Genomic DNA, 15,583 nt, shown 5'->3' on the forward strand with positions numbered 1-15,583 from the left:
CTTTTCATAACTAATGTTTCACTCTTATACATTAGGCAAAAAAGAAAAATAAACATGAGGTTTCAAAATTTCGGCATTTTGAAGTTTGGTTCATCCATGCTTTTCTGTCCAGGATTTCTTCGTTTTTGTATAATATTCTGTGAAAAAAAAAAAAGAAAATTAATATTACCAATAGAACCAAAACAAAGTTACATCCATCAGGTGAAATAAAAAGCACAATATAATATTTATTTATTATATATTTCATTTACCTGAATCTTTTGCCATTCTCTATCCAGTTCAGCCCTTTCATTCTTCTCCCGAGCATGTTTTCTAGTTCTTCTGCCTTCGGCTGTTTTCAAACCATATTGGAATGCAGCTTTAGGCAAAGCTTCTTTGGTAGACATATATTGAGAATATTCTTCTGGTGTGTCAAAGTCCCAGCGACCTAATGTAAAAAATGAAAGCAATAATGAATTTAACAGTACTATTTTAAAAAAGGATCAATCTGGGAGATATGTAGGAACAATAAAAGATTATTCTACTTACCGACAGGTCCTTTCTTGTTGCCCAAATCCATTTTAGTATAATCTACTTCATCATCAGAATCATCAATAGCATCGTCCATTTCTTGTAGACCAGGATAACATTCTGCATAGCCTTCAGGTTCTCGAGCTAATCTGGTTAATACTGGATTCACTGTTGTTGCAGCTTGTTGAGGTTTATTTGAAACCACTACACAGAATTAAGTGTTAGAGATTTATTCAACAACTAATTTTAAACAAGAATTAACAATTAACAAACCAGGTTCTTCATCTCGATGTTTATCTTTCGATTTATCAAAGTATGAACCGCCTTTGTGCAATTTGTTAGAATCAGATTGTCCATATTTTTTATCATTCCTTTGCCTTTGCGGAACATAATCACCAATGTCACCATATATAGAATCTTTGAAAGGATTTTTTAGTTTAACATCATTTGGATTATCATAAATTCGACCTTTATCCTGGAAAACAAATAAATGTAAGTGATAAAAATTCTTATTTACTGATGATAAATTTGTACATATGTTAATATATTTTGAAATCAGAAAATGTATTAATAAAATTGATGTCATTAAAAAAATGCAAAGGCCACATAATTCAAATGATGCGACTGTAAAATTCTATTGTGAGTAATCCAAAACAACAGTGTGGCAGATTATATTCTTAATCTAAATAGGTACAATACATTTATATGGAAACCAATTGATTAACATTATCAATTAATAATATTTCAATGTGGGCTGGATTCCCCATGCCAATTAAATCAACCAGAAGTGATAAGGAAAAGGCAAACATATTTGCAAATTATTTAACAAACTGAAAGGTTTGTTACTGATAATGTGGTAAGAAATTAAATCTCTCAAATCTCTCAAAATTAATCATGTTGATACTAAAAATATAAAAAATGCAATACCAAAAAGAAGTTGGAGTATATTAAACTTATCAATAACAAAAAAAAAATGCAGGTATAGATAATATAAAAAGTAGGATATAGAAAAAATAGTTGACTAAAGCAATTGTTCTCCAGATGCAGGAGATATTGACCTGAATGCTTTAAAATATCAGAAATAATCAATTGCTATATCCAATATATATAGTCCAATCAGGTTATTACCAATTCTTTCAAAATTGTTGGAAAAACTACTACTGGTTAACATTAAAGAGTATATAAAAATAATGCTTGATCATCTACTTGGATTTACTGCCCAACATTCAATAATACAGCAATGCTATAGAATAGTGAATAGCATCCAGAAGGCATTTAAAGAATGAAGAATATTGATCAGCAATATTTATTAGCACCTAACAGACTTATGGGGGTATTCTAGTCTGGAAGTTTGAAGAAATTGAATTTTTTTAATATTATCAAAGTTTAACTATTCAAGAATATGTATACAAGCGGATTTTTTGAAATTAAAATTATTTTCGGAGATATAGCTGTTGGACCGCAATAAAACTTATCTGGTTTCTTCTCCAGTCGCTATTTTGTGATAAAATGTTTGTTTAACTTGCCTATAATTCATATATATATGGGTATGACAAGGTGCCAATTTTTTGAGACTCACCACATCCACGCTTTCTAGAATTAAAACTTTTTGACTATTTTCAATTTTTGATTATTTTTTTTTTGTATTTTTAGAACATTAATAAATAACTTGTAAAATAAATATTAGAAGAAATATTCTTTGCCCTTTTTTTACAGCTATGCAAAAAAACGCATAAAAATCACACCTATAGACTAGAATACTCCCAAGATTGGAGTTCCACAAGGGCGTGTTCTTGGGACACCTATGTGCTTTATATAATTTAATAATATTGAGACTAATAACATATCTATTGAAACATTTCCTGGCAATAGAGATTCATAAAAATGCATCAGTCACAGCAACAAATGTACAAAATATTTCTCAGCACACAGAACACAGAACACAGAAGATTGAATTGGAGTATGCATATAAAGACGGAAAGTTTTAGTTTGGCAAACAGGTTGCTAACAAATTCAAACAGTTGTAATAGCTACTTGAAAGAAGTTCAAATATGTTGTAATGAAAACAAAATAATATATAAAACAATGATTATCCCCATTTGGGTAAATATGATAGAACTATGTGCTAGCAAGTCAAACATCAAAATAATCCCAAGAGTGCCATCAGAAATGCTCAGATGTGTTGTAAATGCAACATGTCTTGCTGGTCAAATTACAAGAATAAGGATGTAATTGTTAGAACCATTAATGAAATCTTCAAAAAAAAAAAAAAAGTAATAGACATCTTGATCATAGATCAGGTAATCTATACATGCAAGAGCATAGTCAAGAAGTACTGGTAAGAAGATTGAAGAAAAAATTATTATCTGATTTGATATAAAAGAGCTTAAAATATCAAGGAAGGAGAGACCTTCTCATGGACAATGAAATATTCTGATGACTATGAAATTATAGTGAAACAAAATATTGCTGTATGATTATTATAATCATTATTATTTAATGAGAAAAAGTTTTCTTTTCCTATTATAGTTATTCTTCCCCTGTAATAGTATACCTTCTTTTTACTTTTCTTAGACCTAGGTCCTTGTCTAAGATATGATAAGATCTGTGCCAATTTATTTATAACAATATCATTTGTGCTCAGGGTGGTTGTAATATCTCCATCACTCAAAGGAACATCTGCTTTGCTCCTAATTAGAGTCGTAGGAATATCAGTATCATTCATTTCATCCTCTAAATCAATGACATACGCCATTCGTCCTGGTGTGAATAGTTCATTACGTTCTATTGTAGTATTCCTAGAAAATTTGGTTTGTATAATATCTTTATGTGAGGCAAATACAGCATTAATTTTGAATTACTTGAAATTAGCTAATGTTTGAACAATATTACGGCCTAATTTAGTTTTAAATTGCATTTCTTCTTCAGGATCTTTGCTTGATGCACTTTTTTCTTTAGCATTTTCCTATTAAGTAATGAACTTTAAGAAAATGGATTAAATTTACAAGTTTGTAGTTCATTATAAATACCGCAGTTTCCAATGCTTGTGTTGCTAATCTTTCCATTTCAGCTTCTTGTTCAACTTCTTTGTGTTGAATCTCACTACGTACTTTCTGCAGAAGCGCATAATCTAAACCTTTGACCAAATGGGTATGTTCCATGTCACCACCCAAGAATTTTGATTCCTGGTAAAACAAAAATTATCAATAGGCATGATCATTTTAAATTTATTTGTAAGTTAAGATTAAGTACAAGAAAAACAATATGGACTCCTTAAAGTTAATATTATATTAAATACAAATATTTACTTGAATCATCTGCCGCCTTCTCTCAGCAGCATCCAATCCAGATTTAATATCAGGAGCAACTGCTCTGTATGCACTTGATGTTCCAGAAGGTTCATTACTTTGGTAATCAGGATTTGCACCATCTCTTCTTTCTCTGGCTCTATCACGATATTTTTCTGCCAGCTCAGCCAATTTAGAATCCTCTTGTTTCTTCAAGGCTGCATAAAAACTCTTTTTCTTACGTCTTGCTTCACTGCGATCCTCCCTTGTAGTAGGTGGGCCCATAGAACTAGATGTAGAAAGAAAGTAGTAGAATATAAAAAATATAATATAAAATGATATGAACAAATCATTTGATCTGGCAAATGTAATGCAGGTGTTAGCTAACACTAAATCCATAGTATGATCTAAGACTGAGTTTTATGTGTATAGACCTATTTGAACAATTCAAAAAAGATGCTTTTAATCAAAGGTTTTTTATTAGTTGTGAAATTTTGACAATACTTTCATTTACCTTCCTGATGTTGTTCACGAAGTAAATTGTAACAATTGCAATTATTGATATATTGGTGAAAGTTCACAGTATGTTTGCAAGAGAAACAATCAACATATCTGTATTTCAAAAAATTCAAATATTCAAGACTATTTTGCGAATTATATTATTAGTTTAAATCATAATTTTAATACTAAGAATCCTATTATTTTACAAATAGAGAAAAATGGTGAGCTGAATTTGCTTTGCAGAATCTCTTTTTATTCCTTTAATACACAATACTTATAATATAAAATATTTCAAAAGTTTCTAGTTTTTGATTGTGGATTTTTGTTGTTTTTGTTTAATTCCTTTTCAATATTTAGATTTATGTTAACTTCACTAATTTATTATTTTTCATTACTTTATTTTTGTATTTTTAATACATTGTTTTATCTTTGTTTGCTCTTTTCCATTGAAATTATTCTTTTTAATATAATATTGTTACAACAAATACAAGGAGATAGAAACATATTTAAATACAATATATAATCTTGTACTAGCTATAATGCACTTTGCAATAGAAATTAGGATGGACTGGACATTGAATAGACTTTATTATGAAGAACATGATGTTGAACATTACATTTAATATTTCGATTATTTACTTTCAGTTTATATCATAAAATACTTCAATCTGTTTGAATACTGTTAACATCCAGATTCTTAAAAGTATTATTTATTCATTCATAAGCAAGCTGTAATTAATCATAGCATTACCTCAGGCCATTAAATAACTTGTAGAATGTCTTATTTTCAAATACTATTGAAAACAGTCTGGTGTTGTAAACCGAACATTAGATTTGAATTCAAATTGGACAAGTTATAATTGCTTTATTATACAGCTTTGGGCAAATCAGTTTGAAATCCAAGAAATCATCAAGATTTTGTACTCATGTAAAGAAGGTCTACAAGATGCAGTACAAGATAAAGAAGATAACATTCTAGTTGCTTTTTTCTGTATTCGAAAAACTGATGTCGGTAAAGATGAAAAGCCGCAAAATTGAAATGTGCGGCTAAAAATGTGAGTAAATAATTGTGATGTACTTTCTTTGCTTACTTTTGATTTTAAGCTATTGACAAAGAAGCTTTTTGAAATTTATTTGTATACATATACACAGAAATTTAAGGTGTAATGAAAAATATTACGAAATACCCTATTTGTAGTATAAAAGAAAATTAATATTGTTTACTATTGTTTAATATAAGGTTATTTGAAACTAAAAGCATAACATGGAGTGAGAATTAAAAATGTATTATCTGCATAGATCAGTACATCGAGAAAGGTAATGTACGGTACCAGTATTTAAGTTACCTTCACATAATTTTAATCAGATAACAAATATTCATTTAATAGGGTCCTACAAGGACACAAATTATAATTCCCAACTTACTTTGCAACCGAAGGCGTTTCCCTTGCAGATCCAACTTGGGGAGTATGTGAGGCTCTTGGTGTCATGAGCAATCTTCTAAAATCATCATTGGTAAGCCTTTGAGATCCTGGGGGCTCCTCCATGCCCCCGGATGTATTATGACCATGTTCTTCGTGAGGCATTATTATAAATTAATTAACCTGTAATTTTATCACGCATAAATAATATGTTTATATATCTTCTAAGATTTACAAAATAATTGAAACATGAATAATATTTTGACAGTTTTGTATATAAATAATAAAGTGAACTTACATTTGTCTTTAGTAATAAATAAGTAATATATATTTCTAGCTTAATGTAGTCTTTACTTCTAATGTTTTGACGTTTATATTTAAGTATAGATGTTGCCGCAAGATGGAGGCATTAGTTGGTTAGCTGAACTGAACTCTGTATTCAAAATATCTAAATTTTTATATTTTAAATAAAATATCAAATATATTAAAGTAAATATATTAAAACTAGTCAGTTAATAATAATTATTTTATATTTAATTTAATATTTAATCGTCAAAAGATTAACTGCTGATTATCGTTGATGTCCACATTTGCAAAAAAATGCATTTGCAGAAGAAGGATTAGAATGAAGTTCGTTATAAATAAAATTTTCATAAATTAACTTTAACCCTCCGTCGGTCGGCGTGGTCTGGCCAGACTTTTTTCGACTTCAATTAAAAAAAAATACTTTTAGTAATCCTATCGACTTGAAATTTCTTGACTTTTCCTAAAATTTCATTAGCTGTCGATCAATGAAAAAATCAGGACGAAAAAATGTACAGAAGGATAATTATAAGGATACTAGCAAACCCGACGAACTCCGTTTCGCCATCAGATGATTTCGTGAGAAAGATGCAGAAATTTTTTGTTTGTTTTATATTTGAAAAAAAAAAATTTGATTTTATTATACAACAGTAATGAATTTAGTTCTATTCTATTAGTTTTTTAGTTGAACTTCTCTAAGTAAATGAAAGTGAATCCGCAAATTATCCGTTTCATTGAAGTGCTCTTTGGTAAACCACATTTTTTGTTTTTTTGGGTCTGACGTTAACACAAACAAAGCGGATAGTTTTCCAACTCGTGAACAGGCAACGTATAACTGCCCATGTGAAAAACAATGATTTTCTAAATAATCTATTTGAAATTTATCCCGCAAACACTAAGCGATTGGCTTTGCGACTTGTTATTGCGAACGCAAAGCGAACTGGAAATTGCAATCCTTTGAAGTCAAACGGAAGACCAGTCGGAATCATTGGTATGTCACCAAATCGCCAGCAATTTTTGATTGAATATTGGAATTCAGTGCGTGTACATCAACCAAGCATAATTCTGATAATTCTCACTAATGTCATTACTCGAATTTTTAATTACGGTGCGTGAAGTTTCAGCAATTTGCATTAGGGCACGATGCCATGCCACTAATTTTCTTAGCTACAAGCCTTGCGGAGCCCGAGACCTTTCCAACGAATGCAAAATTGTCGAAATCGGTTCGTGCGTTCTGGAGTTATTTCGTCAGGAAGGAAAACCCGACTTATTTTTATATATATAGAAGATTAACTTTTGTATACTTCGAATAGTCGGAAAGGTCTGTCTAGACCACCCATACATTTTGTATGAAATATACGCTTTTTATACCAGTATTTTGTCTTTTTTCATGGTATTTTCTATTGAAACTGCGTTGTATATATTCCTTGCTATGTGTTGTAACATAAATGTTAGTATTTTCATGACGAGAGTTTCTTGAAAACCTACCAAACTTATTGGTAATCGCAAACACTGAAAATCGGATGAGTAATGCACACATTATCAACTATTTTTCTACCCGTACTGCGTTCGAAATTTTTTTTGGCAAACCTGTATTGAAATTATATTTTCATTTTGAGTTTTACTGCTCATTTCAAAGGCGACGCACCTCATTTCGTTTTCATTTGAATTTCACATTCATCGAAAAAGAATAAATATTGTTTTTCATTGATATAAAACAGAAAAATTAACAAAAAAAGCAACGATTGTTTTATATTTCTTGATTTTTTTATATAATATAATATGTAATATTTTTATTATAAGCAAGCTCAACACATGCAAAAGACGGTAAGAAAAAGAAAAAATCAAAACTATAAATATTAACACTATGCCGTCCGGCGACACCACAGTGGTGTCGAGCGCGAACTAGCGCTTAACAGCCGGCGACACCACAGTGGTGTCATGAGCACAGTATCTTCCTTTGGCCAGTGGCAGAAATCTTTCCATCCTGTTGGTGTTTTAATTTAGATAACAAAAAATTACACCCCTCAACATTAGTAAGAACTAAAAATTTGTAATTTTTCGATAATATTCAGAATGGTCGGGGACAAGCAAAGTGATAACGAATTAGCACTACCGGCGCCAAGCGAATAAATTTTTACAAAACGTGCGGACGGCAAAGTGTTAACTACTAATAATCGTTAATATATAAGACACCAAAAACTCATTTATCCCATAAAAATGCATGTAAAATGAATGGTGGTCCAGCCAGACCTTTCTGACCGTTCGAAGGTGAAAAAATATCCGACCGACGGAGGGTTAATAAATACAATTACAAATATTAAAGATTATTTGCATGTGGAATATTATTAAAATGAAGAAAACAACTTTGTAATAATCATATACTTATAATTAATGCTTTCATATTAATCGTTTAAATTATCCATGTTTTTTATCTAGTTTACTTTCAATAAGCTCATTCCATTATGTTTATGTATCTATGGCTTATTCGTGATTGGTCCTGATTCAATGCTGCCGAAATGCAAGTAGTGTTCTGTGTTCTGTGTCTGCCTTCGTTAGGTTTAATCCTTTGAGTCGATAAGTCGTATAGAGTGAAATAATAAATATCCCGTGTTTTTATTTGTGTTACTTTTATATATTGTGAGTACATGTTATATGAATGATTTACTTTAATTATTTATTTTTATTTCGTTAGTAATTGTGCAATTTTTGTGTTTAGTGGTTCAGAGACAATTACGGCGCCTTTCCGTGTGTTCTAAACCGCCATCAGACATACGTTCAGAAAATGTAAGTAAGAAATATATATAGAGTAGTAGTAGCTAGATTCTTAATATTATCCGAGTAATGTTTGGAATTAATTTACCACTGTATTATTTCATTTGACGTTGATGATTTTGCTGAGTAATTTTGTATTTTTTCTTAACTAATTGTCGAAAGATCAGCTCTCAGAATATTTGTCCTTCTCATTTATTCCTATAGGTACAATCAGTATACTGATTACCATTGATATCCAAACTGGGATATGTATGTGTTAATACTTACTTCAATAAAATACTTGAATAGAACAAAAACTAAGTTTTCCCGCCATATTTGATAAACTTCATTTGTGTTCTCATCCTTTGTTTTTATTTCTGTAACTTATATATTGTGATGATCTACTTCGAATATTATTAAAATCAAGTAAACAACTTTATAATGAACATATACTTATTATAATTGATGTTAATATATTAATCGTTGAAATTATCGATATTTTTTATCCATGTTACTTTTATTAAGCTCATTCGTGATTGGTCGAGATTTTATGCTGCCGAATTGCTATTGGCGTTGTGTATCTTCCTCGGTCTTCGTTCTGAGTTCTTTGAGTCGATAGGTCGTATAGAGTAAAGTAATAAATATACCGTGTTTTTATTTGTGTTACTTTTATATTTTGTGAGTACAAGTAATATTAACGATTTACTTTAATTATTTATTATTTTTTTGTTAGTGATTGTGCAACTTGTGTTTAGTGGTCCAGAGACGATTACGGCGCCTTTCCGTGTGTTCTAAACCGCCATCAGACATACGTTCAGAAAATGTAAGTAAGAAATATATATAGAGTAGTTGATAGATTCAGCAACAGCTAGATTCTTAATATTATCCGAGTAATGTTTGGAATTAATTTATCACTGTATTATTTTATTTGACGTTGATGATTTTGCTGAGTAATTTTGTATTTTTTCTTAACAATTTGTCGAAAGATCAGCTCTTAGAATATTTATCTTTCTCATTTGTACCTATAGGTATAATCAGTATACTGATTACCATTGATATCTACACTGGGATAAATGTATAATACTTACTTCAATAAAATACTTAAATAGAACAAGAACTAGGTTTTCCCGCCAAATTTAATCTTCATTTGTGTTCTCAACCAGATTTATTGTGCGGTGTCCTTAAGTTCTTTATATTGACACATCATTTGAGACATAAATGCAATAAATATCGTTTCTTTTTATTTCTGTAACTTATATATTGTAATGATCTACTTCGAATATTAATAAAATAAAGTAAACTTTATAATAAACATATACTTATTATAGTTAATGTTTTTGTATTAATCTTCGTTATAAGTTCTTTGAGTCGATAGGTCGTATAGAGTAAAGTAATAAATATACCGTGTTTTTATTTGTGTTACTTTTATATATTGTGAGTACAAGTTATATTAATGATTTACTTTAATTATTTATTTTTATTTCGTTACTTATTGTGCAAATTTTGTGTTTAGAGGTCCAGAGACGATTACGACGCCATTTCGTGTGTTCTTAGCCGCCATCAGATATACGTTCAAATAATGTAAGTAAGAAATATACATAGAGTCGTTGATAGATTTAACAAAAGTTAGATTCTTAATATTATTCGAGTAATGTTTAGAATTATGATTCTAAATTAATAATAAAATTATAATTTACCACTGTATTATTTTATTTGACTTTGATGATTTTGCTGATTGATTTTGCATTTCTTCTTAACCGATTGTCGAAAGATCAGCTCTTAGAATATTTATCTTTCTCATTTGTACCTATAGGTACAATCAGTAAACGATCTAAACTTGGATAAATGTATATTACTTACTTGTATATTTAATAACTAATTGGATATAGACTAGCTTTTGCCGCCATATTTGATCAACTTCATTCATGTTCTCGATCTGATTCATTATTGCTATGTGCTGTGTCTTTAAGTTCTTCCTATTGATGAATTATTTGAGAAATAATAGCAATAAATACCGCTTCTTTTTATTACTGTATTTTATACATGGTGAGTACAAGTTATATTGATGATCTTCTTAATTATTTATTTTTAATTATTGTGTTTAGAGGTGCAGGAACGAGTTGGCTGCCATCACTTCTGCTAGGTTAAACTGAACGTTTATAAGGTGAATATAGAAAACAAGTAGGTTATTAACAAAAGCATGATTTTCAATATTAATCGAATGATTTTTACAATGGATCTACAACTGTATTGCCTTGTTGTCATTTCGAGTTTTCCCAAAGCTGCTACATTTATTACAAAAATTTAAAAGCCTTTGGATGCAACCTGTTGTAGACCAGCGTTGATTAGTTTTGCCAGACAGACGATCGGCTAAGTCGTTTCTTTAGAATCACAGCAAAAAAACGTTACCGCTAAAAAGAGATCATTTGGAATCGTGCTGATTAAATTAATATTAATAATTATTATTATTAATTCATTATTAATTAATTATAATTAATTTATTATGAATTTTTTTGGACAATGTTGATGAAATTTAGTATAACGATATATTTCATGGTCTAAACTAACATAGTAAAATATTATAGGCCTACAATAAGTGGTAAGTGGCTATTTTGGGTTAACGTTTTTTTACTGATTACCGTTGACATGTTAATTGAAATAATTTATTTTATACAGTCGATAAATGAATCGTAGATTTTATGGTTTTAATCTTAGCTAACATACTAAAATATTTTAGGGTTATGATCAGTGTTGGAAATATAATAATTCAACAAAGTTTAAAATAAAAGACTATTTTAGAATAATTTTTTATACTGATTATCATTGATATTTGAATAAAATGCACATTAATTAAAGTTAACAATAAGCAGATTGACAATGTGTGAAGTGAAGTTTTTTTTGCGTTTGGAATATTAAAAAATATCGCATTGTTTATAGTAAAAACAAAAATTTTATCTAAATATCTAAATCTTTTTTTTATTGATTAATACTTTACTTATCAGTTTTTTATGTATTATTATAGATCATGTCTAGAACAGAAATTGCAATAATAAATATTTAGTTGAGATTAATAACTAAGATAAAAACCATTTTATCTTTTAAATTGGACCATATTAACATGGGTTACACAATTTTATTGAAATCCAATCACTATAATGATAAACCATAGATAAATAAGCATAAATAATAAACTATAAGTGATAAATTATAGTTTTGGGTTTTATCGCATACATGCATAATGACAGATTTTTTTTATATTTAAGTATATAGATTCTAAACATTACGATTTATCAAATTTTATTGCACTTTTGTCTATTACTACAAATACAATAAAATCAATAAAACTGACAGAGGTTCAATAAAAACTATCTAATTCAAGCAATAATACTAAATTCGATTCTGAATTAAACTTATAAAATTAGTTATTATTATCACCATTTTATATTTTTTCAACAGACAGACCTTAATAATTAATTAACAATTAATTAATGTTACAATTATTTAGAATCTATGCTATTGCGTTTTATTTTATTATATATAATTGTTAATATTTACTAATATTTTTAGAATTTGAACATTAAATTTGAGAAGAGCAAGACGTTTTTCAATTTTAGTCAGTTCTACAAGGTGTAGTTTATAAACACATTATAGATTTTATATATCAATATTTTGTAACACATAACATTCTCTTTTACATATTCAAATAAGTTTTATCGAAAGAAGCAAAATGAGTGGCACTAAAAAGGATGATCATACTAATAGACCAGTAAGTTCTGACGGATCCAACGATGATGATCACGCAAGAGAACCAAAACGTTCTCTTCCAAATTCATCTGATTCAAAGTCATCACAGTCAGAAGATGAGAAAATTAAAGCTTCAGATCACGAGGAAATGAATCAATCTGTAAATGAAAAGTTAAAAGGGTCCGCTAAGGAGAAAATGGAGCAAACAATAGCCGAGAAAGTTGCAGTAGCCCGTCGAATATGGGACTATATGAGTGACGAGCGAAACAAGGACTTCGCGAATAAGATCAATGTTTTTTTCGAAAATTTCCAAACTAAATCAGAGGCTGATCAGAAGCAGGAAAATAAAACAACTTCTAAATGTTTAACTTCAAGCAAAGAGCCAAACACTTCTTCAAAAAAAGAGAAATTTGTAGTAAGACATGATCGCAAGAAGTATAGGGTGGGAAGAAGCAAAGTTATCGTAGACGTTACAATTGCAGGAAATGTTAAACCGAACCAAGCACCAGAAACTGAGAACTTTGAATCAGATTCAAACAACGATGAATCTGACTCTACTTCGAGCGACTCTGACTCACATCCAAGAGCTAGAACAGATACTAGAAAATCAGAACGAACTAAAAAACGTAAAAGATCTGTATCCTACAACGAGAACAACTTCGAAATTCCTGATGAAGAAGAGCGCGAGACAGTTTCTAAAAATTCAAGCTCCCATAAAAGAAAAAAATCTATCATCAAAAACACTTGCAGATTATCTAGCAGTGTTAGTGTTGAGACAACAGTCATCGAATACGAATATGACACACCAAAAACTGGTAATCAGGCACCAGAGGCGTTAGAACATGTAAGTAACATCAAAACTGTTCTAAAACTGCTATTACCAAAACCAAATATTTAAACTACTTAGCTAAAACTCACCCCTTTTCAATTTTTTTTCTTATTTAATTATTTTTCTAATTCAATATTTTGGGGATAAGAGTTGCTTCCCTTTTTAGGAACCATCAATAACAAGCAAAAAAAAATTTTTACATTTATATACTTTTATTATTATTGGCTTTGTAAACTGGTGGAGTAGATCGAGGCTTAAAGGTCGGTAGATAAAAAGATCCACTATCATGCATGTTTCATTGTAAATTCCTTGTTACATTTTTTTCCAAGTATATAATTTTCAAACGACACGAATTTAAAGTACAAGGCCAAAGATAACCAGCCTTCTCTTTAATTCTGTCGCTATTAGGAAATAAACAGAAAGGTATTTATTTTCACAACAAAAGTATTTTTTTCGTTGGTAGTTGTTTATGGCTTTGAGATCTTTTATTTAGATTACCATACCTGAATATAATTTTTAAGTATACGGTTTTAAATGCTTTTATTCTAGAACTTAGATCATAAAAACAAGTAAAGTAAATAATTTTTTAACAATATTTGAAAGTAGAAGGAAAAAGTTGTATAACCAGCCATCATATTGATTTTTACGATGTTGCTATCGGGATATAAACGATAATGTTTGAAATCCATAGCAAAAGTATTTTCTTCAGTTGTTTAGTTAACGCGACTTTAATATAATTTTTAAGTATACGTTTTTTCATTGTTTTATAAGATGTATTGGTAATTTTAAGTTAGATTCAACATTTTTTCAAGGATCAACTGAACTTTTACCCTGGCAATGGTATGAAGTAAACAATAAGAAGTAGTAAATTAGGATAAAAAAGCAATTTTACAAGAGATAAAATAAATAAATATCTATTTCAACTTTGCTGATGATATTTTGTGTTATCTCTAAAAATGAACCGATGAAATGTATATTATGCGTTAGTTGAATAATGTAGCTATTATTTCGTGAAAAAATTATAAATTGGACTTGGTGCCTTCTGACCGTTTTTTTAACCAGCCTATAGAATAAAAAAGACAGAAGCAATTTTTTGAAAAACAGCAAAAAAAGCTGCGGTTACAATTATGAATTGGCTGGAAGTTTTACTGAACATAGTCAGATCGTTGTTTGTTTGATATGTGTTATTTGTTGTGATATAATTGTTTTGGTTTTTACAATATAATTGCTCAAAGTCAAATTGGACTTTTGTGCCTCGCCCTACCCATTTATTTTTATCTATAACTACTCATTTATTTTTAGTCTTCTGCCAAAAGTCTTAACAACAAATGGTGTGCATTCGCGCCAGAAAATAAAAACGTAAACGTTATTTTTACTAAAATTATTTTCTGTAAATAGATAAATCATATAAATATAATTACTCATTAAGTTATTATATTTTTTAGAGTGTTTCCAGTGCAGTCGAAAGTAATAAAAAATGCGATCGTGATATTGCCCCACGTCGGACACTGATTTCTCTTATGCTGACTTTGTGACTAATGCTCGTAGTAAGCAATTGAGTTCAAATAATAAACCTGGAAATTGCATGAAATCAAAGAATGAATTGTTAGCAGCTTCTTCAAAACTAAGAACGAAATTTTTGTTAGCAACGTAAGTAAATAAGTGAAATAATTCTTAGTTATTTTTTGCAAATATAAATTTTCAAATTATTACTCAGGACTACAAATAATAGTTGTATTCCTGACTCTTTTCACATTAAATAACTTTTGAATATTCCCTTCAAGGCCGTATCATTCAATGTCCTATTGATTTTTTTTGTAGAATACAGCAGTAATTTGCAAACATATTTACTCCCCATTGCCCCTGCCTAATCTGCAAACATGTTTGCATTTGAATATGTTTGCAAATTAATGCTTATACTGCAAAAAAAACTCAGAAGATTTAATTATAACTCATTTAAGGTAAAAAGAGACAGAAACTAGTGGGGCAAATCGCTGGAACTTCCCGTACCAAATTTTTTTTTTAAAAGATTAACATTTTTGGAAAAAAAATTACTCTGAAAAATTAGATTTTTGGGAAACTATAAATTTTTAACAAAAATTTACTTTTTTGAAAAAAAAAGACTTTTTGAAGAAAAGTGTATTTTGAATATTTTGGAAATTCTGAACTTTTTTTTCCAAGCAATCGTACTGCTTTAATTATATAGAGACAAAATATCGAAGCGCGTAAGCGCC

At 29.3% G+C, this 15,583-nt stretch overlaps 2 protein-coding genes across 2 annotated transcripts; one reads left to right on the forward strand and one right to left on the reverse strand.

Annotated features, from left to right (window-relative positions):
• LOC113377369 (protein Red) lies at positions 1 to 6,136 on the reverse strand. The gene is made up of 10 exons (XM_026617665.1): positions 6,018 to 6,136; positions 5,724 to 5,902; positions 3,819 to 4,086; positions 3,540 to 3,695; positions 3,372 to 3,475; positions 3,065 to 3,308; positions 784 to 985; positions 529 to 714; positions 252 to 427; positions 1 to 137 (listed from the first exon to the last, which is right to left on the reverse strand). Exons 2-10 carry the CDS (start codon positions 5,882 to 5,884, stop codon positions 63 to 65), a joined length of 1,572 nt encoding a protein of 523 aa, XP_026473450.1. The 5' UTR covers positions 5,885 to 5,902; positions 6,018 to 6,136; the 3' UTR covers positions 1 to 62.
• A 2,430-nt stretch (positions 6,137 to 8,566) lies between these two features.
• On the forward strand, positions 8,567 to 14,884 carry LOC113374633 (peptidyl-prolyl cis-trans isomerase G-like). The gene is made up of 7 exons (XM_026614610.1): positions 8,567 to 8,662; positions 8,742 to 8,809; positions 9,532 to 9,599; positions 10,290 to 10,357; positions 10,882 to 10,940; positions 12,485 to 13,364; positions 14,795 to 14,884. Exons 6-7 carry the CDS (start codon positions 12,504 to 12,506, stop codon positions 14,882 to 14,884), a joined length of 951 nt encoding a protein of 316 aa, XP_026470395.1. The 5' UTR covers positions 8,567 to 8,662; positions 8,742 to 8,809; positions 9,532 to 9,599; positions 10,290 to 10,357; positions 10,882 to 10,940; positions 12,485 to 12,503.
• The last annotated feature ends 699 nt before the right edge of the window (positions 14,885 to 15,583 follow it).

The sequence above is a fragment of the Ctenocephalides felis genome, unplaced genomic scaffold (assembly GCF_003426905.1).
Source record: "Ctenocephalides felis isolate EL2017-DRISC unplaced genomic scaffold, ASM342690v1 CF-g0.4_SCAFFOLD_01886, whole genome shotgun sequence".
Taxonomy (NCBI): Eukaryota; Metazoa; Arthropoda; class Insecta; order Siphonaptera; family Pulicidae; genus Ctenocephalides; species Ctenocephalides felis.